The sequence below is a fragment of the Maylandia zebra genome, linkage group LG5, assembly GCF_041146795.1.
Source record: "Maylandia zebra isolate NMK-2024a linkage group LG5, Mzebra_GT3a, whole genome shotgun sequence".
Taxonomy (NCBI): domain Eukaryota; kingdom Metazoa; phylum Chordata; class Actinopteri; order Cichliformes; family Cichlidae; genus Maylandia; species Maylandia zebra.
In genome coordinates this window covers 2,277,335-2,304,485 of record NC_135171.1, presented here as the reverse complement: position 1 = coordinate 2,304,485, position 27,151 = coordinate 2,277,335, and the positions used below count along the sequence as shown (strand labels likewise).

At 45.4% G+C, this 27,151-nt stretch overlaps 1 protein-coding gene across 2 annotated transcripts in view; it reads right to left on the bottom strand.

Moving 5' to 3' along the window:
• Positions 1–27,151, bottom strand: part of LOC101479224 (receptor-type tyrosine-protein phosphatase gamma) — a 371,804-nt gene that overhangs the window by 252,154 nt on the left and 92,499 nt on the right. For both annotated transcript variants that reach the window (XM_076883640.1, XM_076883639.1), the window contains exon 2: positions 2,840–2,950. In XM_076883640.1, coding sequence (XP_076739755.1) covers positions 2,840–2,950 — 111 coding nt within the window. The remainder of the gene's footprint in view (positions 1–2,839; positions 2,951–27,151) is intronic.

Below are 27,151 nucleotides of genomic sequence, written 5' to 3'. Positions count from 1 at the left end.
CCACAGTAATTTTTCTGAACAGGATCCAGTAACTCTCACAGTGGCAGACATCCAGGACAGAGTCTCCAGTATGAAAAGTTGGACAGCACCAGGCCCTGACATGATTCACAGCTACTGGCTAAAGAAGCTAACAGCACTGCATTAGTGTCATGAATGTGAATTCACGGATTTTTTTTTCACATTCTGTCTCTCACAGTTGAAGTGTACCTCTGGTGCAAATTACTGACCTCTGTCATCATTTTAAGTGGGGGAACTTGCACAATCGGTGGCTGACTAAATACTTTTTTGCCCCACTGTAGATACCCCTAAGACAAGTCACATAAGGCACATAAGTGATACATGTAGCTATACCAAGTGATACCAGTATCAGGAAAAAGAAACAAGAAAAGCTTGAGAAATAACAAGGGCTGAGAGATGGGCTGGAGAGGAGGGAGAATGGAGGGTGAAGGCAGCAGTGGTCTCCATACTACTTTGAGCACTCGGGCAGTGACCTCAAAATTGACTGGCTCCAGCAGATGACATCCAAGATGTCCATTAAAGTCTGGTCCTATCACCACTCTCTACCAAGCTTTACAACTTCATCCACAATTTCGCATAACTGACATCCAACCCTTGATCTGACTGAAAAAGAGTTTTTATCACCCAGCTTTAAACTCCTGATCCTGTCAGATGATCTCTTCATCTCCAAAACAGTATATACATACTTCAAGATTTCCCTTACTACATTTTCCTTCCTATCTGCATCATAGTAGAACAGCTTGAATGCATGATCTTTCTGTCCTTCCACCTGGACAGACAATTGATCTACATTCCTTCACTCCATCACATCAGCCAACTCACTTCCTTTGCCAGTCTTAGTCTCTGTATTTAAAGTCTCTACTCTGACCTCCACACTCATTCTTTCTTTCTTTCTTTCTTTCTTGCTGCCTCCAAATACCCCTCTCCACCCTCTCCTTTTCCTTTGTGTTAGCCAGGTGTAGCACAGTTTCTGTCAGCACCCTGCTGTAGGAGTTTGTTGTTAACCCAGGGCCTGACCAATCCGATATGGAAATCTCATTCTTGATGACTCAAATGTATAATTTGGCCAAGATGTATGCTCTTCCTCACATAACACTCCTGATTTATCTGAGCTTAGGAGTACACAGGCATGGTGCCATAGTATAAATGTTCTAGCAGGAGAATGAATGGCTGCCAATGGAACTGGGTCACTTGTGTTTATTGATTATGTGACTGCTCATAGAAGTGAATCTGAAGTGTACAGATTTACACTGGTTTACCGGATGCTGTAAAACCGATCAGATGGCCTTTAAAGTGCACACGGATAATGATCCACACAAACTCCAAAAGCAACCCAGGAGTTTCTTAAGGAAAATAAATGTGATATTCTTCAGGTGGGGTTTTGTTGTCCATGGCTCTAGACTTCAGGCAGACATTGACCACAAAGGAGAATAAATGGCTGAATGGCTGCCACATCAGCCAACTCACTTCATATTAAATAGAAGCCTTATTTTTAACAGTATGTTACCTTTTTTATTATTATTATTTTTGCTGACCCCATAAATGGGGGGCTATGTATAAAACTGGTTATCAGAAAATAAGCTAAAAATCAAACATGGCACATCCAACTGCCAACAATACTGGCAGTGAGATGGGGCATTTCTACACTCACTAATTCTTTTTTGATTCTTCAGTTTAAAATTAGAGATTTAAAATGGGGAATATTAACGTTTTTTAAAATACAGTGATAAGAACCGTATTGCTAATGTTATTTGATATTGTCCAACGGAAAGCCCAAAGTGGGAATAAAGAAAAAAAAACCTTGCTATGACATAAAAACAAAATATTCACTAGCTGATCGTTTTCCTCTGTGGCTTCAATCCTGCCCACCATTACATCAGGATCTTACATAAGAGCCACAATCAAACATGTCCAGAGGGACAGCAGAACAGCAACACAAACGGAAACAGTCACTAGCTCTGTTTTTACCTACAAGCTCCTGCACTCTCACAGGAATGACAGGCAGCCAATTAGGCCTGAATGAACATGCAGAAAAACACTGAAAGAAATAAAGTAAAAGATCATTTGTGGCCCGAGGCTGGCATTGCATGGATGGTGAAAGATTAATGCTGCCCTTCTGAAGAACTAAAGGGTCTACAGGGACGGAGAAAGTGACTTTTTTTCTCCTCTGAAGCACTAGTAAAAAAAGGGGGGTTCTGACACAGCTCCAGGCGACAGCACAAAGAAGCAGAGAATGGCCAAGGAGGAAGGAATCACAAAGAGGAAGTCAAACATATTGCAATGCCAGTGACACAGAAGTGCTTTCACATTGAAACACAGGTTTCTCTTGTACTCATTGTTTTATAAGTCTTAGCAAAATATATCACAGGTCACCTAAATGTGCTCGTTGAACAACCACACTTTCTCTATGCAGTCCACACTAATAATGGTAACAATTTAATAATAAACAACAAAAGTTTTCCACCCAATACCTGGGTCCCATCAGGTCCCTCTTGTTTTGAAACTAATTGCCTATGACATCAACTTTACATCATAAAGCAAGAAATTGCCATCTACTGCCTGCATTTATAAAATGGCAGCATCTTGTTATAGACATGTAACCCCGGGGACATTTAGTAACTCAGAGCATTTGGAGTGATCTAAACACCCAAACCACTACTTGAGATGTTGTTGGAAAAAAGATACAGACTGTTACCTTCATTTTGCAGCTTTTTGATTTTGTTTTTTAAATATCCAGATTTTCCACTGCAGGTGAGACAACAATGCCTCACACATTCCTCACCAAAAACTCAAAGCAAAAGTAGATCACGGAGAAACACACCTGAGTATGCCCAGTAAGTCTCTTCAGGGGTGGCTCTTCGAAGTCGTATCTCACCAGTTCTTTGCAAACCTTGGATAGGGCCTTCTGACTCAGCTTGGCTTCCTGTCAACGCTGTGGAAGAGAAGAACACAGGAACGGGCAGGTGAGCATAAACAGCTTAAGGAGCACCATCCGGATTCCAGCTGGGGAGGATGACAAGACAGCTGTGTCCTCAGCTACCCTCCACACAAACTGTCTAGTAGCCACACAGGGAACAAAATTCAACAATGAAGGAAAACTATGCTGTGGAACTTAAAACTGTCCCTGCCAGCAGTGAAATATTCCAGCAATCGGTGTTTTCACATCATGTGATAGTGTTGAAAAATCTAAATGTGTGCCCTTTCTTTTGATATATATAATAATAAAATAAAGATATTTGGGGAGATCTTGAATGATTAATGATTAATAAAAAATAATTAAATAAATAAAATACAAAGGAAAAAAGTGTACAGGATAGTCTATACTGTATACATTCCCAAATTTAGTTGCATATTTTCATTACTTCACTCTCTCTCCAGTTCCTCAACGTCCTCAGTCTTTAACAGGTCCAGAAGCATCTTCCAAATGTCAAAAAATTCTGATGATCTTTTCCTAACCGCATAGGTCAGTTTCTCAAGAACTAAACTTGATAATACATTGTTGAGCCATTGGTCAAAAGAGGGGCCACCAACTTTCTTCCAGCATATTGCAATACAACGTTTGGCCTGGAATAAGCAAAGGTCAACCATCTTTCTCTCCGTCTGAGCTAAATTACATTCATCTGAATAAATGCCTAAAATACAGACCTTAGGACTTAATGGGACAGGGGAAGATGTGATCTGAGAAATATATTTTAACACTGAGCACCAAAAGTTTTGAATCTTTTCACACTCCCACAAACAGTGGTACAATGGACCCTTGTGATCGGTACCCTTATAACATATGTCCAATACATTAGGATCTAATTTATTTAGTTTTGCAGGGGAGGCATATGTTTCCATTATCCAGTTAAATTGAATCATTCTCAATCGGGTGTTGATGGTTTGGGTGTGTGTCTCTATTTTACTCCACTCGATGGATGAAGTATCTTCTTGTAAGTCTTGTATCCACTCCTGTCTCTTATTGTCTGAGGTGTCTCTATGCTTCTCAACCAACATGTTATAAAACTGAGTGAGCAGTCTTTTCCAAAACAATTTTTTGTAACAAGCGTTTCTAGGATGGAAAATGGGGGCTGTTGCATTGAATTATTCAATCGAACCAGAATAAAGCTTCTACGTTGTAGATATTTGAAGAAGTGTTTCTGAGGCACATCAAACTTTGCCCTCAACTCGCTGAATGACATAAGATTATGATCCTTATATACATCTTGTATTTTCACTATGCCCTTATGCAACCATATTTTAAAACCCATGTCCTTATGTGCCGGAGTAAAGAGCTCATTATCCCCGATTGGGGAAAAACAGGATAATGAAACATGGAATCATCCAGTATTTTTTGAACTATGTGCCAAACCACAATAGAATTTTTTACAAGTGAGATAAGTGACGGAAGTGACGGACAAGGTAAGTGACTCATGTTGTAGCTGATGTCAGACGCCGGAGATTTTGGCGGAAAATTTAAGCGAATGGTAGTTTACATTTGAACAAATTCCTTTAAGCTTCAGTATTACCAAATATCAATTGTCTTATAACTAACAACATTTGTCTAAATCATCTCCAACACCGTGGAGAACAACGGGCAGAGTTTAGAGGCTCTCCAAGATTACATCGATCAGTGCTTTCAGGATCTCGTGATGAAGAAGGCTCAGAGTGCATCTTCCCCGGCCAAACCTGACACGCCGTCGTCGAAAAGACTTCGCCCGGCAGATTCCCCCGGCACAACATCGCCAGCCGTCAAAGATATTGCCGACATACTGGAGTCAATCGACAAACGATTGTACAGTTTCGACGCAAGGCTGTCCTTAGTGGAGATTCTTCACCGGGAATTTAAATTCTTGCGAGAATCCCTGGAGTACAGCCAGCAGCAGGTGGAAACGCTTGCTGCTGAAAATGCCACGCTAAGGGAGTCGGTGAAATGTCTCACAGATAATGTTACCCAGCTCAATAGAGAAAATAAAAAAATAAAAGAAACAGTTATTGATCTACAAGCTCGTAGCATGCGTGACAATCTGGTATTTTCTGGTATTCCAGAAGCCTTTGATAGACTGCATCGCATCGGCCCCATGCGGGCTGTGACCAGGAGACCACGTCCTATTGTGGCCAAATTCGGCCACTTCAAACAAAAGGAGCAGGTGAAAAGCCGTGGCAGAGAATTAAAAGGAACGGACTTCAGCGTGAACGACCAGTTCCCAAAAGAGATCCTGGAACGACGCAGGGTCCTCTTCCCAATCCGACGCGGCTTCATCCAGAAGGGCTCCCACGCTGTGGACCGGCTCTACATGGATGGACAGCTTTACCGCGACCCCGGCATCACTCCGTGGCTGTATTAACCTCCTACCTTCTTAACCAGATAAGAATCAGCTACACCCTTTAACTATCCACTCACACTAACTTGCATTAACTTAACATTAACATCTGTTTAACTTACCAGTATCAAATCGCATCTTAAAGTGTGATTTCATAGCAGAATTAACACCGTCACTCTCCGTCAGTGATTTAATTGGAATGTTTCCGGGTTTTTTTCCTTCTCGTTTTTCTTTCCTCTTTTCCCCCTCTTGTTTTTATGCTGCTCACTCTTGTCCTTGGTTTCTTTCTTTATTTCTTTCACTGCTTCGATCACCTGCTTCCACACTCATCCACAAACAACATCCTTTATTTCCACACATACGCACAGCACGATCACGCACAGTCATGCGCTCAACGGCAGCACATTTACATCAGTCAGACAGCGCACACATTCATATAGGATACACACACTTAAGCCAAGCCTACTCATATTAGTAACTATGCACACACATAGTCAGACTCAGGGAGCATCTCGCCACGCATTCCTTCTCTCTCTCCTTCTCTTTATTTATGAAAAAGTGACGTATTCTCTCCACCTGTCTAAGCGACGCACACAGCATACATCCCTAGTTATACACAGACATCTATGGGTGCACTAAGGTTTGTTACATGGAATGTAAATGGAGCTGGCTCCAGAGAAAAGAGGTTAAAAATATTTAACCAACTCAAAAAACTACAGGCAGATGTTGTCCTTTTACAAGATACCCACAGACCTCGTAGAGGTTCCAATGAACTTAAAACACCTGAGTTTCCTAATGTGTTCTCAGCTTGTTATAATTCTAGACAAAGGGGAGTAGCAATTTTAATACATAAAAATATTAATTTCACAGTACTCGATACAGTTATAGATCCAGAGGGCAGATTCTTAATCATTAAACTATCTATACTTGATAAAAAGCTATGTATTGCAAGTGTATATGGTCCAAATGTTGATGATCCCTCATTCTTTCACGGTTTTTTCAGTGCACTCTCTGAACACTTAGATGGCACACTTGTTCTTGGAGGCGACCTCAACCTTGGACTAAATGAAGACATGGATAGGCTCAATACAGCGGGAACTCAGCGTAATTGGCAGTCCACAAATATAATCAAACAGTATATGAGCGACTTTAGTCTTTGCGATGCATGGCGCTCTCTTCACCCCACCAGTAAGGAATATACTTTTTTCTCACATGTCCATCACTCCTACTCTCGTCTGGATTATTTTTTGGTCGGCAGCTCACTGCTGAGCGACATTTCAGACACTGAGATTCACCCTATAGCTGTCAGCGATCATGGTCCTATATCTTTAACACTAATGCACAAGAATAATACTACGCCAAGAAAAAACTGGAGATTTAATATATCACTACTTAAAGATGAAGACTTTATTAAATATTTTAAAAAAGAGTGGACTTCATATTTAGACTATAATGACACTCCCGGAACATCAGCTTCTGTTCTATGGGAAGCAGGGAAAGCTGTGATGAGAGGTAAAATAATTTCTTTCTCATCACACAAAAAGAAAGAAGAAAACAAAAATATTCAGGAATTAGAAAAAAACCATCAAATCACTAGAAGAAGCCTACGCGTCCCACCAAGATCAGGAAACATTGAACAAAATACGCAAAACAAAACTAGAATTAAATGAGATAATTGATAAAAAAAAACAAAATTCTTAGTACAAAGACTACGCCTACAAAATTATGAACATGGTAATAAATCCGGTCAATTTCTAGCAAACCAGCTAAAAATAAATAAAGAAAAAACAAATATATGTGCTGTTCAAGATTCATCTGGGAACACAATATATGAACCGATACAAATAAACAACATTTTCAGGGATTTCTATAAAACGTTGTATTCACCACAAATAAACCCATCTAAAAAAGAAATTGATCAGTTTTTGGACAACATAACTCTTCCAAAATTATTGGACATTCAAGCAATGGCACTGGATTCACCACTGACACCAGGTGAACTCCAGGAAGCCCTGATAAGTATGCCCAATAATAAGGCTCCAGGTCCAGACGGCTTTCCTGCAGAATTCTACAAAGAATTCTGGTCGATTCTAGCACCAGTTTTCTACAGAACGTTGTTGGAAATCAAAGAAAAGGGCAGACTTCCATCAAATATGAATTCTGCAAACATTAATCTCCTGCTAAAACCAGGCAAAGACCCTGTATATCCCTCAAGCTATCGTCCAATATCCCTTATAAATGTAGACCTTAAAATAATCTGCAAAGCTCTCTCAAGGAGACCGGAGAAAATAACCCCCCTCTTAATTCATCCTGACCAAACTGGTTTCATAAAAGGTAGGCACTCATCAACAAATACACGTAGATTAATTAATTTGATAGACTACTCATACAGTAAAAAAATTGAAACTACAAAAAAGCATTTGACAGAGTTAACTGGAAATTTCTATTTGCAACTTTACACAAATTTGGTTTTGGATCCTCTTTCATAAACTGGTTAAAAATATTATATAATTCCCCAACAGCTTGTGTCAGAACAAATGACCAGACATCCTCCAGCTTCTGTCTCCTGAGGGCACCAGGCAGGGATGCCCACTCTCCCCTTCACTTTTTGCAGTTTTAATTGAACCCCATGCAAATGTACACCTATCTGGAACAACCCTGCCATATTACAAAACAATAATATGATAAACTTTTCAGATTGGAGTGGTAAAGGAATCAAATATTTAGAACATATATTAGAAGGAACAGAATTTATTTCATTTGACAGACTAGTTGCACAATATGGGATCAACAAGAAAATATTTTTAGAATATCAACAAATTAAATCCATAGTAAAATTTAAAAATAATCTTAATTATAATCAATATAGAAATTATCTATTAGATTACATTAGTCTTGATACAGCCTCTGCCACCACATCAGATCAATTGCTCTGGGCTCCTTTGATCAGCAAAATCACCTAGTGGGGGTGGGGGTGGGGTGGGGGGGGGTCAGTTTGGTCCCGCCTTCACTGTTGTGATTGGTGTGGGGGTAGGGACAGGCTCAGGGCGTCGGGGGATTCCCCAGGAGCATCTTCCTTGGAGGGCTCAACCCGGGGTTGCGGTCATTGCCTATTAAGGGCTCTGTTGGCCCTTAGGTGACGGTTTCCTCGTGGCTGCGTGCAGCGGGGCTAGGGGAGGGCCTGTGCTGACGGATGTGGGTTACTGACCTGGTAGCGTGGATGCCCCTGGTTGGGTCCGGGAGGTTCTGGGGGCGCTCCGTCTCTGGGCTGGGGCCCTGGCTGGGCCTCGGGGGCTTGGGTCCTGGTTTGTATGTTGCCGGGGTTGTGGGCGGGTGGGTGTATGGGGGTCCAGTCCTGGGGTGCTTAGTGGGGTCAGCGGGGGAGCTGGCCCCAGGGAGGGGTCACTCGCCCCTCCCTTCCTTCCCTCCCCATCTCCAGCTGCCTCCCTCTTGCCGCTCCACCACAACCACCCACACATGCAGGGCCTTGGGGTAAAGATGTGTCACTAGGGTGCAGGGGAGGCATCCTCCCCTCTGTCCCCTTCTGGCTGCCTCTGCCTCAATTTTATCCCACAACTTAGACATTCACATTACTCACACTCTCATAACACATACATATAGGATCTTGGGGGTGGGCACGCTACACGGACTCCAATAGACCATGAGGGTGTACACCTCACCCCTGGCGTCGTTGCCCACCTCTCAATTTTAAATACATGTAGACATTGAGGGCTATCAGGAGGCTTACCTGCTGCTCTCTGGCAGGTAGCTCCATGCCCTCCTGGGTTTTAAATGCACCTTAGAACACACATGCATCAACACTACAATGAGCGGGTGGAGGGAGGTTTGGAGTCTTCTCTCACCCCCGTTCTCTGCGGCCTGCTGGAGCGGGGGGGCTAGGAGGAGGATTTGGCCGTCCCACTGGGGTCTGGAGTGTGGGGCCTCCCTGCTGCTGCGGACTCTCTTTTTGTTCTTACTTTATGGCTTTAAAAAAAATATCGAGATATATATCTTATATCGCCATTCAGCTAAAAAATATCGAGATATGAATTTTGGGTCATATCGCCCAGCCCTAGCGTCCAGGTACCCACCGGCTTACTCCTTGGTGGTTGCTTATCGGGGCCTGGAGCCTGGGGCTCGCTCGGGCCACTTCGGAGGTGGGGTGCCCCCGGCCTCTCGGCCTGGGGCTCGGTCACTCAGGCACAGCTGGCTGCCGGCGGAGCTCACGGGCGAGTCACTGCAACTCCCCCTGACTTCTACTCCACAGCTGCTGAGTGAGCCCTCATCTGGGACTCTCCTCAGCTCTTTCTGGGACAGTGGCGCGGCTGCCCCTCTGTTGGTCTTCCTTGGTCTCTTGTGTTCTGGGGGCCTCTGGATGTCTGGAGTCTTGATCTCCTCCATACCTGCTTCATGCCCTGGAGGGCGGGGCTGTGGCCCCCCCACACCCTCTAGCAGATCATTACACGAAGGAACCTTTTAAAAACAAGCGCGTCCATGCTCACAGGTGTACACACGGGTGATCGCACCCACAAACTACACCCTTTTTGGCTCCTACCTCAAAGCACACTGTGTTCTGTTGATCTTATGTGCTGCACAATAATGTTTAATATTTAGTATTTACTGTCATATTCACATATATCATTGTGATGTTGTTTATTCTATTACTCTTGTTCTCTTCTGCTTGTTTTCTTTTTTCTTTCTCAACAGGTGATCCAGGTGATTGATATATGCATTTTTTTTCTGCCCGTTCTGTTGGTTTTTGTTTTTTGACCTTCTCCCCCGTCCCTCTTCTCAGCTGTTTCTCTTTCCCTCTTTCTTTCTCCCCTTCTTTCCCCCAGTCAAGTCTGTCCCGTATTCAGTAAGTGAAAATAAAATAAACAATAAAAGGTGAATCAAGTGGACCATTACGGCAAGGCTGGGATGGTCAATTTGGTAAAGTAAATCCGTTGGGCATCTTTCTTTGCCTTTAGACAATAATTCTGATGGCAAAAGAGCCAAACGGGACAGGGGAAAAAAAATGATAAGGCAACATGTGGCACTTGGTTGTTAAGGGAGAAGGGGAAGTTTTTAGGAGTGACACCTGCAACGGAAAGCTGGCAAGCGAAAGACAGAGAGAGCGAGTTTTCATAGTTTGTTGTGTAGTTATTGTCTTGTATTGTGTGTCAGTTATACTGCTGAATTTCACATTTTCTCCAAACAAAAGCCGTCAAAGGCAGATTAGTGTAAACGCTGTTCCCACATGGAAAACTGGACTGATGCACCTCCTGCTGTCAGACCTGCAGGGTTTAGGCCTGTGGTATTCTCCTCTTTCTTATACTGAACACAAACTACATTTTTTGGACTGGCACAAATAATTTGTGTGCCTTCTTATTTGATGCAGCACACCTGATTGTTCCGTAAATAGATTTAAATGGTTATATAAAAAACGCCTGAGGCCTTAGGTAAATAGTACCATATAACTTTGTTGTATTTGCATTTCAAGTTATGAAAATCATTCGTTAAACATGTTTGTGGATTTTACAGTAAAAAAATAACTTTTTTCTACTCTGATTTTGGATTTTTTGTCTGAATTTAGATCAGCTGTGCTAATACAGTATACCAAAATGGAAAAATAACTCAAATTTCAGATATTTGAGGTTGTGCTGAAAATAATGATACCAAACAAGGCAAGAAAAACATATTTTAAAGGTGAAATATAGAGGTAAAATCAAAAGTAGTCAAAAACGGCCAATTATACCCAGAGGGTTAAACATCTCTGTTCATTAGAGTGAATATGAGTTTCCTGTAAGAAAATTATATCAGAAGATAGATGCTTCAAATGTGACATAGACATCCCACATTTCTAAGCTCTGCCTATGCCCTCACAAAGGACATGTTACTAATCCAGTAGCACTGTTACCCTGCATCTAAATAAGGAGTGATATGACTTATATACTGACAAAAAATAATAGAAAGGACTGGCATAACTGCAGAAAAAAGCAAAATTAACAACAACAACACTTAACCCATTGAACCCAGAAAAAAGAACAAGAACAACTGTGGCCCATCCCAGCATGCATTTAGGGGACTGCCAGGAAGAAGAGTAGAAAAAAAGCAAAAAGAAAGAGAGAAAAAAGCATGCTGAGATCCGGCAGCACTGCACCTGCCTCCATTGATCAAAACATTAGAACCAGGAGTTGAATGACTGGGTAGAAAAATACCAATATATAAAATAGCTTGTTATAATAATATAGCAGTATCTGTCCGAAATTATGATAATATGTAAATGTTATCAATACTTCACAATAGAAAAAAGTTTCAAGACCTCGTAGCAACAGCTAAAAGAAACAATACAGCCACATCACCAGGTCATGTTTACAGTGAGTCTGCAAACCGTTCAACTTCAGCTGCAGACTTAAGCTTAGTGATGTTGTTGTGAACTAACCAAAGGAGAGCCGAGTAGCGCAGACTGCACATCGCTCTGGAAGTGCAAAGCTTTTTCCTGACCACACTGAAAGCCATCCGCTGAGCAAGGATCTCTGTGGTGTGGTCTGGAAAGATAGACAGTCTCTCTCCATCACAGTTTAACGGTGCAAGTTGGTGTGCCAGATAAATGCCATACATTTTTCTCATGGTATACCTTGGCTATGATTGCCCTCGGTCGCTGGCCAGCACTGGTTTTGGTCCAAGGGTGCGGTATGCTCTCTCCACTTTTATCAGCTTAATAAAGTTGTCTTGCAGAGATGAGTCCGCTGGCTCGTTGACCTCAGCACCTTCTTTCTCCTTGCATTTAGGTTCGAGCAGACAAACACAGCAGTCCATTGTAGTAAGCGACTTAATCGATAACATCTAGATGCTATTCGGATGACCGAATATCTGTCTGGAGCTTAGACAGAGTTGATTCAATTATGTCATGGGGGCTCTCCATTGATGTTTTAAGGCTAGCGATAGCAGCTAATATGGCGTCAATGCTCGCAGAGTTTTTGGCTAAGGCGGCTTTCTGGCACTGTGCTATGTCTTTTTTAGGCCTATGTCATCCAGTCTTTACCATAGTTGATGCAAAGCAGTACTGCTGTAGACTAGTTAAGTAAAGAAGCAGGGTGTAGCATTAATTGTTGAAAAATAGAAAGAAAAGTGCGGCGCTGTGAAGAGTACCCCCCCCCCCCCCCCCCGAGCACTTAAAAGATTGATTGGCTTCTTCAATTCTAAAACCAAATGGTGGAGAGTCTCAGGTATTTAATTCCTAGTGGGAGTTGTCCCTTAAGAGGATCTTTGACCCACTATTAATCATGTACCTCTCTACATTTGCCAAGGGGTGAAGAAGGACTGGTTTTCATGTGAAATGATTGTGAGATCTTGCCTCAGCCTATCATGTGACTCATTGAGCTCACCTCATACTGTCACGGGCGAGAATGCGGTGGACTCAAGAGCAGACTCAATTTGCTTCGAACTGTGTATAATTTATTGAAAAGAACAAAACGTGAACAGAACTGGGTTTAACAGAAACCATACGCAGAAACTAAGGGAAATCCGTGGGCGGAGAGACCGGCATAGAGCACGGGGAGAACTCTAACGGGAACTTCTGTAAACACAGGAGAGAGATGTTACTGAATGGAAAAAAAACGAGTAAGGGACAGAGGTACGGAGTGCCAGTGGATAGTCTTGGGCTTACTTGGAGACCCTAGTTATTAGGCGGGAAAAGGGCTGCCGTGGGAGTATTCCAGAGAGGGTCAAGAGTGTGGAGAGTCCGGTCCAGATTCCAAGGAGGTGGAGAATACGGACTGAAGGGCAGGCTGAGGAGAAGTGGAGTATATAATCCTCGGGTTCAGAGCAGACGGAAGAACAGAATGGAGACCAAACCAGCACTACTGATGAGTGCGACGGGTGGTGAATCACAGATGGTAGCAGGACGAACTGGCGAGGAGTGGCAGGCCGTGCCGGCTTAAAAACCCTCTAGGTGGAGCCCCGGAGATTGACAACAGGTGATGAGCTGGCCAACTCCACCCCCAGGGACGAATGACAGGAACCTGGACCACGCCCGACCAGACACTCCCACAGCATATGACACATACAAGATGTGTGTGGGCATTAAAAGTCTTAAACGGAGCCTGGGAAGGGATCTAAAACTGCAGGCTAAATTTAGAGAGACTAGTTTAAAGATAGCCACAGCTGGGAACAAGAGAAATACTGAGTGTATATAAATAAGACTGGACTTAAGCACCAACAATAAAATTACATTTTTCTCCTAGAAATAGTTCCTTGGTCACTGACAATCCACTGCATGACAACCAGTCAGTGGCAGTGGATGAAAGATGGACAGAGGACAAGAAGAGATGGAGGGAGGAGAGCTGTGGGGTTGTTAAGAGTATCACAAATACTGCAATGTTCTGCAGACAGAGCTTATACTAATATTACCATTACATACCTTTACTGATTCGCTTCCCCAAGGAGAGAGAATACGCTCTGGTAAAACAAAGTGAATAGGCACTGACGACAGTTTCATCTGCAGGCTTTTCGCAGTACATTCTAACTTATAAGCATTATAAAGAAGGGAGCTAAAAGAAACCAGACCTGTCAGTGTGAGAACAGAAGGACTTTTAAACAGAGACCTTTAAACATTATAACTATAAGGTCTGTGTTGTCAAAAGTGCAATGTTTGTTCATGATAAGGACAAGGCTTTATTAGAATTCCACTGAGTTTTCACTTGGATCGAAAAGACTGCATGAAGACCACATTTATAAAGGAGAATGCAATGTTGTTTATTTGTAAACGAAAATACTCAAAGATTTTGAGCAGAAAACTCATGCACAGTGTCTGTGTGGACATAAGAGATGCTGCTAACAATAAGGTGAACCTTGAGAAGTATACGGACAGACCTGCCATCACAGGGAATGGGCAGAGTTGGGCTGCAACTTCAACTTCAAAGACTGCCTGTACGTGTGTGAGTGAGGCAATTCCAGGAAGTTCTTTGTTGTTGGCCCGTCAGATCAGATTCAATGAAATCTTCTAAATGTCTCTTGCATGAATTTGTACACGTTCTGGCTAAACTCAGTGCGAAAGCTTTGGCATCTGTGAAACGTCTGTTTCATTGTTACAGACATCAGCTTTTTCAAAAAGCTCAAGCACCTGGTGAGTCGTGAAACAATTTACCGTAATATGGTGACCAGTGTTGGTCAAGTTACTTAAAAATAGTAATTAGTTACTAATTGCTGATTACTTCTCCAAAAAAGTAATCCTGTTACTTTACTTAGTTTCAAAAGTAATTAGTTACTTTATTACTTAGTTACATGATACACAACCTGAATATGTAATAAAGCAATAGACCTTTCAGCCCAATTCTATTTTTTCTGTAAAATCCATCATATAAAATGGTCGCCTTGAGGCGACTTTTGTTGTGATTTGGCGCTATATAAATAAAATTGAATCAAATTGTAAAAGTCTCTTTTTGAAACTTTATGCACATTGCATTACGCAAAAATTTTATTATATGCAACAGTCTTTTGACTAATTTTGGAAAGCCCCGGGGCTTGAGAAAACACGGAAGGAAAGGCGGCGTGCATCAGCGTGTTTCAGTTTCAAGTTTTATTGTCATGTACAGTAAACAGTGTAGCCACATTTATCCATGATGAAATTCTTTGGCTCGTGCTCCTCAGATTTACATGAGCATATAGAGAGTGTGCAGTTATATTGAGAAGAAAATAACAGAAAGGAGCAGTGGTAGTAATAAAATAATAATAATAATAATAACAACAATAAAAAGGAGAGGAAAAAATATTAGAGAATTTAGTTGGTATTTACATTTAAGACAAGTTGGTATTTATAAGTTTGTACAAGAGTATCTGCAGGTTGTACAAAGTTGTGCAATGAGCATTTAAGTTGCATTTGTTGAAGTGACAGTGTGCAGAGTCCTGTAATTGTAGTGGTGTGTATGGAATTCAAAAGCGTGATGGCTTGTGGGAAAAACTGTCCCTGTGTCTGGTAGTGCAGGTCTGGATGCTACTGAACCGCCTGCCAGATGGCAGGAGTGTGAAAAGCGTGTGGCCGGGATCAGAGAGGATCCGCTACCTCATGCAGCGCTGTCTGTAGAGATCCTGCATGGCTGCCAGTTGAGTCCTGGTGATGCGCTGCGCTGATCTCACCACCCTCTGCCAGAGCATTACAGCTGCCGTACTGAGTGGTGATGCAGCCAGTCAGAATACTTTCAATGGTGCATTGATAGAAGTTTGTAAGTATTCTGGAGTTCATGCCGAATCTTCTCAGGCACTGCAGGAAGAAGAGCCGCTGTCTTGCTGCTTTTGTCATGACACCAACATGGTGTGACCAGCTCAGATCCTCGCTGATACCCAGGAATCTGAAGCAGCTGACTCTCTCCACCTCTGCTCCTTCGATGTGGATGGAGGTGTGGCCTCCTCTCTGCAGTCTCCTGTAATCCACGATGAGCTCCTTGGTTTTTCTGACATTAAGCACCAGGTTGTTGTCGCGGCACAGTGATGTCAGGACCTTCACCTCTGCCCTGCATGCCGTCTCATCTCCATTAGAAATGCAGCCGATGATGGGGGTGTCGTCTGCAAATTTGATGATGGTGTTGTAGCTGTGTGTTGCTGTACAGTCGTGGGTGAACAGGGTGTACAGCAGGGGGCTGAGCACACATCCCTGGGGGGCACCTGTGCTTGTAAGGAAACTTCGGAGGAAGAATCGTGTTCCTCTGCCTTCAACATCCAATTTCTTAGGAACAAAACGGATGAATTACAAGGGAACATGCTTCATCTACGGCAGGGGTCCCCAATCCCAGTCCACGAGGGCCGGTGTCCCTGCAGGTTTTAGATGTGTCCTTGATCCATCACAGCTGATTTAAATGGATAAATTACCTTCTCAACATGTCTTGAAGTTCTCCAGAGGCCTGGTAATAAACTAATCATGTGATTCAGGTGTGTTGACCCAGGGTGAGATCTAAAACCCCAGGGACACCGGCCCTCGTGGACTGGGATTGGGGACCCCTGATCTATGGGAATGCAGGGAGGCTTGCCTGATGGCGCTTACTGAGACGTTGCTGACCGATATGGACAGTGACACTTCACTGCGAATCAGCGGCTTTGGGACCCCTGTCAGATTGGATTAGAACTGGAGTAACACGCAAATCTCACGGAGGAGGGGTATGTTTGTATATCAACCAGGGCTGGTGTAATAATTTTACTGTGCGGGAGCGGTTGTGTCTTCCCGACATCGAGCTCCTTTCAGTATCTGTCAGGCCTTTTACTTACCGAGGGAATTCCCTCAAATTTTTGTCACTGTTGTTTACATTCATCCTAAAGCAGACGTTAAAGTTGCTGCCGACGCCACAATCTGCAAACTCTCTCCAGATGCTCCTAATTTTACTCTTGGTGATTTTAACAATTGTAATCTTAAGAAATCACTGAACAATTTCTTACAATATGTCATTTGTCCTTCAAGGCATAATAAAACGCTGGATTTGTGTTATGGACCAATTAAGGGGGCATACAAGTCTGTGGCCGGACCTGCGCTAGGTTCTTCAGATCACAATGTTGTTCACCTCCTCCCTGCCTACAGATCTGTGATTAGGAGGGAGAAGGCCTGTGTGAATCAGACTAATGTCTGGACAGAAGACCGTTGTGTTGCCTTTCAGGGGTGTTTTGATTGCACTGACTGGTCCGTGTTTCAAGAGAGCACTTCTGATTTGGATGAACTCACTGATGTGGTGTGTAGCTACATCTCTTTTTGCAAAGACTCGGTGGTTCCAGTCAGAGAATTTAAGACTTTCCCCAATAACAAACTGTGGCTGTCTATAGATATTAAGGATCTGATTCTTAAAGGGAAAATTGCTTTTAACGAGGGAGACGTTCCCACTATGAGAATATTGAGGAAGGAGGTGAGGGCTGCAATAAAGATCGCCAAGATGAGGTATAGAAATAAGATTGAGGCTGAACTCAGGAGTAACAACTTCAAAAGAGCTTGGCTGGTGTGAAAACAATGGCAGGGCTACAGACTTAAGGTAAAAGTAATATTACTCTAGAGCGGTTTACTAGGGGTGCAACGATACACAAAATTCACGGTTCGGTTCGATACTTTGGTGTCACGGTTCGCTATTTTTTCGATACAAAAAAAAATGTTCATGCCTTTTTAATTTGTCATTTATTAAAATTATAAATATATATTTTAACTCAAAAGTACAGTTTTTAAATTTAACCCTAACCCTTGTGCGTGTTTTTTATTTTGACAGCGAATGCGCACCTGCGCACCACTTATGTGCAGCCCTGGTTATTTAGCTCGTCATATCGCAGCCACAGAAATTATTTTGTCCATGAAACCATAAAGCTGCACTTTCTTTTTGCCTTATAGTCTGATTTGTCATAACTTCTCCGTTTTGTGGTAAGCTTTTCTTTGGCTGTCACTTCTTCACCCTGACCTGTCTTATTTGGCTCAGCAGAACTGAAATGCTTTTACACACGCACTCACATAAGCTCAGCGATTCTCTGCGCGATCAACCTCTCACATGTGTAAGCTGCGGGAGATTTCACTTGTCATGTTTGCATAGTAAGCTAACGATTAATAAGACGATGTCAGAGGAATTGGTGCACAAATTATCATCACTCACAGATCAGTGCTGTCACTCTCTATACACAGTTCGCATGATTGCAAAGTGAAAGCAAAAAACAAGCGCAAATTCAAACGCGATTTCAATATGTCACATATTGACAGTGGCTCACCGATGCCAATGACATAATTACCCAGCTACATTTCTGAAAGAATGCAAAAGCATTGACATATATTTTTCCTTCCTACAATAGCCCGACGGGCAGGGCAGAGATAGATTTTGGTAGCCCGACTGAAAAAATCGCTAGCCCCAGGACGTCGGGCTAGCGATATTGCAAGCCCTGTATCTGATTGAGGAATCACTCATCTTTGGAAAAGAGAGTTTATTACAGAGAAATGTCTCTTTCCAAAATAAAAGCTATATTATCCGCTTCTTCTGGGCTATATTCTCAGCAGCATAAGGAGAATCATGTGATAACAGCTGTCTAAATGACTCGGCTAAAGTTAGTAGCATGCTTGTTGTTTTTGTCTTTGCACTAGGATGATGTCGGCGTAAATGTGCAGTCATATTCGTTGTGTTCCCACTAGTGATTTCAGGTTAATCTCGTTGAAATGACCTTAACGCCACAACACGGCAAATCTCCGTTAACGAGCTACCGCCGATCGCCCCGTGCATGGGGCTAGACGGCCAACACGTTAACGAGCTAACTGCGCTAACACACTAGTTCCCACCCATGTAATTGAGCATAGCATGGCACATCCAACATACTGTTTTACTTTAGTCCATGACTCGCTTACCTTCAGGGTCATACGTCACATGAAAACCAAAATAGTTCCAAACGCCAGATCTGAATGAGGGTGGGGGAGGTCCATGTTGCAAGGAGAGCTTAACTTCTGTCTTGCTAGCTTGCCCTGCGCTCTTCCTTCTGACTATCAGAATCAGAATCAGAATCAGAATACTTTATTGATCCCTGGGGGAAATTATTTTTTGTTACAGTGCTCCATTTTAAACCAACATTAAGACAAGACAGACAATACGCTAACTAAGAATAGTACAATATATACATACATACATACATAAGTCACTTATAAATAAATATTTGGAAAAGAAACATGTGTAGTTATAGCAGTAACCAGTGTGTTAAGTGGATGCGTTGTACAGGGAGCCACAGGCAGGAAAGATTTCCTGTGTCGTTCAGTGGTGCTTTTCGGTAATCTCAGTCTCTCACTGAACGAGCTCCTGTGACTGACCAGCATGTCATAGAGTGGGTGGGAGGTGTTATCCAACATTGTCTTTATCTTGGACAGCATCCGCCTCTCCGACACCACCTTGAGGGAGTCCAGCTCCATCCCCACAACATTGCTGGCCTTACGGATCAGTTTATTAAGTCTGTTGGCATCTGCGACCCTCAGCCTGCTCCCCCAGCATGCAACAGCATAGAGGATCGCACTGGCCACCACAGACTCATAGAAAATCCTCAGCATTTTCTGGCAGATGTTGAAGGACCTCAGTCGCCTCAAAAAATAGAGACGACTCTGGCCCTTCCTGTAAAGTGCTGTGGTGTTTTTAGCCCAGTCCAGTTTATTGTCAATGTGTACTCCAAGGTATTTATAGTCCTCCACAATGTCAACACTGACCCCCTGGATTGAAACAGGGGTCAAGTGTTTCCTGGTCTTCCTGAAGTCCACGATCAGTTCCTTGGTCTTTGCCACGTTGAGCTGCAGATGATTCTGCTCACACCACGTGACAAAGGAGTTGACCACAGCCCGGTACTCTGTCTCATCATCCCTGCTGATGCATCCAACCACCGCAGAGTCATCAGAAAACTTCTGAAGATGGCAGGTCTCTGTGCAGTGGCTGAAGTCTGTGGTGTAGAGGGTGAAGAGGAAGGGGGAGAGGACAGTCCCCTGTGGTGCCCCTGTGTTGCTAATCACCTTGTCAGACACACACTGTGGGAGACGTACATATTGTGGTCTTCCTGTCAGGTAATCAACAATCCAGGACACCAGAGAAGCATCCACCTGCATCGCTGCTAACTTATCACCCAGGAGGGTCGGCCTGATGGTGTTGAAAGCACTGGAAAAGTCAAAAAACATGACCCTCACAGTGCTCGCCGGCTGGTCCAGATGGGTATAGACACGATTGAGCAGGTAGATGATGGCGTCCTCTGTTCCGAGACGAGGCTGATAAACTGAAGGGGATCCAGATGTGGTCTTACTATGGGTCGCAGCTGGTCCAGGATGAGCCTTTCCAGGGTCTTCATGATGTGGGAGGTCAGTGCCACGGGCCTGTAATCCTGGGGGCCACTGGGACGAGGCGTCTTTGGTACAGGGACGAGGCATGATGTCTTCCACATCACCGGGACCCTCTGCAGACTCAGACTCAGCATAAACAGTTTATGAAAGACTCCACACAGCTGGGGGGCACAGGCCTTGAGGACAAGGGGACTCACTCCGTCTGGTCCAGCAGACTTGCCTGAGTGAAGTCTCCTCATTTGCATCTCAACCTGGTATTGAGTGAAGGTGATGGGTGGGGGAGGGGTGTCAGGAATCTCACAGGAGGCAACATGTGAAGAGAGAGGCTGGCACAGTGGTGTGGCTCTGGATTCCAGGCTGACTGCAGGTGAGGTTGTGGGGGTGGGAGCAGACACTGTGGTGTGGAATCTATTGAAAAACAGATTCAACTCGTCGGCTCTATTCTCACCTCCCTCAGCTCCCCTGCTGTTGGTTGGCCTGAATCCAGTGATGGTCTTCATGCCCCTCCACACCTCTCTCATGCTGTTCTGCTGGAGTTTCCACTCCAGCTTCCTCCTGTAATTGTCCTTAGCCTCTCTGATCTTGTCCTTTAGTAACACCTGGACCTTCCTCACCTCCTCTTTGTTGCCCCCTCTGAAAGCCCTCTTCTTGTTGTTGAGGAGGGCTTTGATGTCCTTAGTCACCCACGGCTTGTTATTTGGGTAACAATGAACAGTCTGAGCTGGAACAATGGAGTCGGTGCAGAAAGTTATGTAGTCTGTGATACACTCAGTAAGCCCATTGATGTCCTCGGCGTGAGGCTCACAGAGTGTTTCCCAGTCGGTCACCTCGAAACAGCCCTGTAGTTCCGCTATTGCCTCCTCTGACCACCTCCTAACAGTCCTGGTGGTCACAGGTTCCCTCCTCACAATTGGCACATAGCGGGGGGTGAGGTGAATCAGGTTATGATCTGACCTACCAAGTGGGGGGAGGGAGGAGGAGCTGTATGCATCCTTGACGTTAGCATACAGTAAGTCTAAAGTTTTCTCTCCCCTGGTGGGACAGTCCACATATTGTTTGAATGTTGGTAGTGTATTGTCCAGTGATACATGGTTGAAGTCACCCGAGATCACAATAAAGGCACTCGGGTGCTGAGTCTGTAGCCGAGCTATGGCAGAGTGGATAGTGTCACATGCAGCTGTGGGGTTAGCAGAGGGGGGAACATAAACAGCCACCAAGATGACGTGAGAGAATTCCCTGGGTAAATAATACGGCCTGAGTCCAACAGCACACAGTTCAGTGTCCGGGCAACAAATCCTTTCTTTGATTGTTATGTTGGCAGGGTTACACCACCGGTTGTTAACTAAAACAGCAAGCCCACCTCCTTTACGCTTACCGCTAGCGATGCTGTCCGTGTCCGCCCGAACAGTGTGGAAGCCTTCCACGGAAGCATTCTCATCGGGAATGTCCTGGTGCAGCCATGATTCGGTGAAACACATCAGGCTACACTCTCGGTATTCCCTCTGACTCCGTACCAGTGCTGAGAGCTCGTCGATTTTACTTGCCAACGATCGCACATTTCCCATCACGATAGACGGCAGACACGGTTTAAACCTCCTCCTCGCTTCGAGCCTCCGCTGTCTCACCGTCACCTTTTTTCTTCTCTTCTGTCCTTGACCTCTGCATCCCCGATGTGTTTTCCTCCAAATTTCAGCTGGTACTTCTGCGGGCCTGGCCAGCGAGCCGGCCGGCATCAGGGCGATCAGCTGATCTCTGGAGTAAACAGTCCGTGCGTGTAGGAGATGTGCCGCGGTCCCGTTCCATGATAAAAGTAACAGTTCCACGGCCACCAGAAGAACAAAAACTCTCTCAATCCACATGATTGAGTAAGAGATAGAAAACGGAGGAAAATACAAGTCAGAAAAAAAAAGAATACGTAAGAAAAAAGAGCTAAACTAAGAGAAAAGCAGGAGCGACTGTAACAGGCTGCACGCTGGTTGGCGCATGCGCACTTAATCAACTTTCCTTCTGACGATGCTGTCTGTGTTGAGCGCTCAGTGGATCTGCGCTCGACAGTGCAGCCTAGGCGGAGTAGTCGAACGCAGATTCACTGAGCGCTCAACACAGACAGCATCGTCAGAAGGAAAGTTGATAAAATAAATTACAAATGTTGTATTGTTCGATACATATGCGTACCGAACCGAAAGCACTGTATCGAACGGTTCAATATCGATACGAATATCGTTGCACCCCTACGGTTTACCTCTGTCAAACATCTGGCAGACAGTCTTAACAGTTTTTACCTGCGTTTTGAGAATCTCGACTGTTCTAGGCAGACCAGCACACTGAGGGAAAAGACTATCTGTCATGGTCCTGCGGCCATGACTCAGTGACTTTGTGTTTGTGTTCCTTATTGTTATTATTCTCTTTATTATTCTTGGGCTGTTTTGGGATGGTTTGTGTTTTGGGATTTTAGATACTGGGTTTTGGGTTTGTGCTCCCTCTATTGGTCCCTGGTGTTAGTGTTCCCCTGTCTCGTCAGGTTAATCAGGTCCAGCTGTGTCTCCCACCTGTGTGTGATTTCCCAGTGTCTCTTTGTGTACTTTAGTGTGTGTTTTCCTCTGCTCCTCGTCGCGTCGTCTGTGTTCATACCTGGTGTAATCCCCTGCGTGCTCTCCCTGCTGTTCTCCCTTCATGCTCAGGTTTGCTATTTCTTTGTGTAGTTTCTCCCAGTTAGTTCATCCTTAGTTCTGTTTTACCATCCCCACTTTATATTTGATATTATCAATAAATCACCCTCACACCTGAATAAGTGCTGCGTTTTGAGTCCTCCTTCCACTCTCCACACGGCCGCTGCCCCGGACCGTGACACTATTACTCCCCATTTATTTTATATTAATGAGAGGGGGGTAGCTAATCTCTTTAGACACACTAAAAGCAAGAGTCCTGGACCTGACAATGTCTGTGGACAGGTACTGAGAACTTGTGCTGATCAGTTGAGTGGGATTTTTCATCACATTTTCTCACTTTCTTTAGAGCTACAGACTGTACCTAAGATTTGGAAACATGCTGTCATTGTTCCTGTTGCTAAGGGCAGTTCTCCTAAGGCACTGAATGATTTTAGGCCTGTGGCTCTGACTTCTTTAGTGATGAAGTCATTTGAGAAGATAATTAAAAAGGAGATTTTAATGCATGTTGAACACCATCTTGACCCCTTCGAATTCAAATCAAATCAAATCAAATCACTTTTTATTGTCACATCACATGTGCAGGCACACTGGCACAGCACATGCGAGTGAAATTCTTGTGTGCGAGCCCCACAAGCAACAGAGATGTGCAAACACAACAACACAAACGAGCAAAATACAAGAATGGCCAACCTGAAACTAATAAATATATGTACAATATATAATAGTGTATGCATTTCTGGATGTGTATACTAAATATTTTCCTACGTGTGTGTGTGTGTGTGTGTGTGTGTATACACATTTTTACAAATTAAATAGTAAAAAAATAAAATAAAATAATAATATTAATAATAATAATAAAATATATAAAATATACAGAGTTGAGACATGTGCAAAACAGTGGCATTACTGTACAGTATGGAGTGCATAATGTTAAAGTTCCAGTAGTGAAGCTGAGGTGTCTATGAAGTGTTCAGCAGTCTGATGGCCTGGTGGAAGAAGCTGTCTCTCAGTCTGCTGGTACGGGACCGGATGCTGCAGAACCTCCTTCCTGATGGAAGCAGTCTGAACAGTTTATGGCTGGGGTGACTGGAGTCCTTGATGATCCTCCCCGCTTTCCTCAGGCACCGCTTCCTGTAGATGTCTTGGAGGGAGGGAAGCTCACCTCCAATTATCCGTTCAGAGCACCGCACTACTCGCTGGAGAGCTTTGCAGTTGTAGGCGGTGCTGTTGCCATACCAGGTGGTGATGCATCCAGTGAGGATGCTCTCAATGGCACAGTGATAGAAGGTCCTGAGGATGCGGGGGCTCATGCCGAATCTTTTCAGTCTCCTGAGAAAGAAGAGGTGCTGCTGCGCCTTCTTCACTGTTTTGTTTGTGTGTACTGACCACGTAAGATCCTCAGCCAGGTGTACGCCAAGGAACCGGAAGCTGCTCACTCTCTCCATAGCAGCGCCGTTGATGGTGATGGGGGTGTGTACTTCTCTGCACCTCCGGAAGTCCACTATCAACTCCTTTGTCTTTGCGACGTTGAGGGTGAGATGGTTGTCTTGACACCAGTGGGTCAGGGCGCTGACCTCCTCCCTGTAAGCCGTCTCATCACCGTTGGTGATAAGACCCACCACTGTAGTGTCGTCCGCAAACTTCACAATGATGTTGGAGCTGTTAGTGGCTGTGCAGTCGTAGGTGTAGAGTGAGTACAGGAGAGGGCTCAGTACACACCCCTGTGGAGCACCAGTGTTCAGTGTGATGGGGGATGAGGTGATGCTGCCCAGTCTGACCACCTGGCATCTGTCAGACAGGAAGCTAAGGATCCAGCTGCAGAGGGAGCTGCTCAGTCCTAGATCCTGCAGTTTCCTGTCCAGCTTCGAGGGAACGATGGTATTGAATGCTGAGCTGTAATCTACAAACAGCATCCTCACATTCACCTGTAGTGTCAGGGTCCTGGGACTGGGCGACCCAGGATCCCTGGGCAGTCATGGACCTGCGTATTATTATTATGTATTTTTGGTGTGCGTGTACATATGTGTGTTTCTCTGTGCTGTGTTAGTCTGTGTCCCACTCATATGTTTAGGCGAGGTATGGGTGTGTATGTCTGCGGGTGTGCCTGGAGGATGGAGCTCGGCCACCTGCAGGCCTGAGGGGTGTGGCCCTGAGGAGGGACTGGCCACACCCGAAGCCACACACCTGCCGCTGATCAGGGCTCGTCGGGGGAGCTACTTAGGAGAGTCTTGGAGCTCCCACCGACGCGGGATCATTGAGTTATCTTACCAAGTCAGTGTGTGTTAGCGTAGGTCTGTGCTGTGCGTATATGTGCTGGTTAGTGTTGACGGCTGCGTCTCTGGTTTCCCTACAGGAGGAGGAGTGGTCCGGAGAGGCAGCACGCACGGGGGTGCGGAAACACAACAGCGGGGAGCACGAGCACAGATATCGGAGGGAAGCACGCGCACGGGGTTCGAGGGAGCAACGGGGAGTTATTGTGTTTACAGCTTTCCACTGTAAATAAAGAGCACTGTTTGCATCGCAGAGTCTGCGTTTTGGGTCCTCCTTTCCCCACATCCCCACGGTCTGCCAGCCAGACCGTGACAGAATGATCCCGCCACCCACCATGGACCCAGCAAACTCAGGAGTTGCCACGGAGGAGAGATCGCTCACGCAGCTATGGGATTACTGCCGGAGCGTAATCCAGGCTGTAGACCCACCCAAGAGACATATACAGGTAGTGTTCTTTGACAATTACCTCTCATCCACTACCTTCACCACGAACATTCTGGACATTCACAAACTTAGGCACCTGGTCGCTAGTTTAAGGGAGAGCTCGAGTTTCAAACTATTTGGCTTGGGTGGTCCGAGCACGGACAGTTCGGCTGCTCTCCTAGAGACTCTTGCCGCTTGGTTTTTCACGCGTCGGCGGAGGGCTTTCCCGTCGATGCTCGCGGCACAATCGTTTGATCCGCCATTACAGAAGGCATGCCGCACTCTCCACCGCCATTCCATTACGCCTCAACCTACTCCTGCGGTTTCAGCCCGGTCAGCTGGCAACGGACCGACAGCGCTCATCACCGCAGTGAGTAAACCCGACTCGTTTGTGTCTATTAATCATGTCATTGAAAATCACAACCCAGATGAACAGCAGAAGACTGTTTCCATACACCCGGCCCCGCCTTCACGGAGGAGAAGGCGTCCTCGCAAACAGCGTTCAACCACATCCACACTCACTCCTGTGCTGGTCGAAGACTCAGGACCAGCGGCTCTGGATGCCACAGTGAGTAAAATGGACTCTGCCGGTGTTATAAATTCCCTTTCTGTAAACATAAAAATAGAAACTGTTTGCTGTACCTCCAAAGACCCAGCAAATATTCCCTCTGAGACTGTAAGCTGGGAGCTAGGGAGCTCCGAGCATACAGACCCAAATGACTTTTTGGCTCAGTCTGGCCGCATGGAGACGGAGGTTCTCCCCAGGGCTTCCCCAGAGACCGAACTGGAGGTCTCAGTTGCCTCTGGACCCCTGGAATTTGTTGGGCCAGCTGTAACATTTTCATCCTCTCCACCCTTCATAGTAGCCATCTCACCCTCACCTCAGCCTGCTGCCCAGCTGGTGGCTCAGTCTTCAGTCCTGTCAGCCTCTCACCTTCATCCTCAGTTGGAGGTCGATATGCCGGCCGGACCACCTCTGCCATCATTTCACCCATCTGTCCCTGCGTCGCTGTCCAGTCTACCGGGAGTGGCTGCCACACCATCGTCGCCTCCGGATCATCCATCTGTGGCTGAAGCGCAGCCGTCGACTCATCCGCTTGCAGTCGCCCCTCAGCCGTCTGCTTCACTGGCCGCTACCTCACCACCCGCACCTGCCTTGCCCGAGTGGGAGCTCTGCGGGCCCCAGTGGGTGCTCAGCGAACGGGAGGAGCTCGCGCTGCCAGCCAAGGAGGAGCTCGCGCTGCCAGCCGAGAAGCCCAGCGAGCCGGAGCAGGAGCAGCACAGCGAGCCGGAGCAGGAGCAGCTCAGCGAGCCGGAGCAGGAGCAGCTCAGCGAGCAGGAGCAGCTCAGCGAGCAGGAGCAGCTCAGCATGCCCGAGCAGGAGCAGCTCAGCGAGCAGGAGCAGCTCAGCGAGCCGGAGCAGGAGCAGCTCAGCGAGCCGGAGCAGGAGCAGCTCAGCGAACCACCAGCAGAGGAGCTCGGCGAGCGGAAGGAACAACCGGCGCTGCCAGCAGCCGAGGAGGAGCTCTCGCTGCCAGCAGCCGAGGAGGGACCCGCTCAGCCGGAGCCGGAGATCAGCGGACCGGAGGGACCTCCACGTCTAGCGCGGCCTCCTCGCCATCTACGTCCGGTGCGTCCACGTCAGCGATCGGCGCGTCATGGGCCTGGTGCCACGCCTC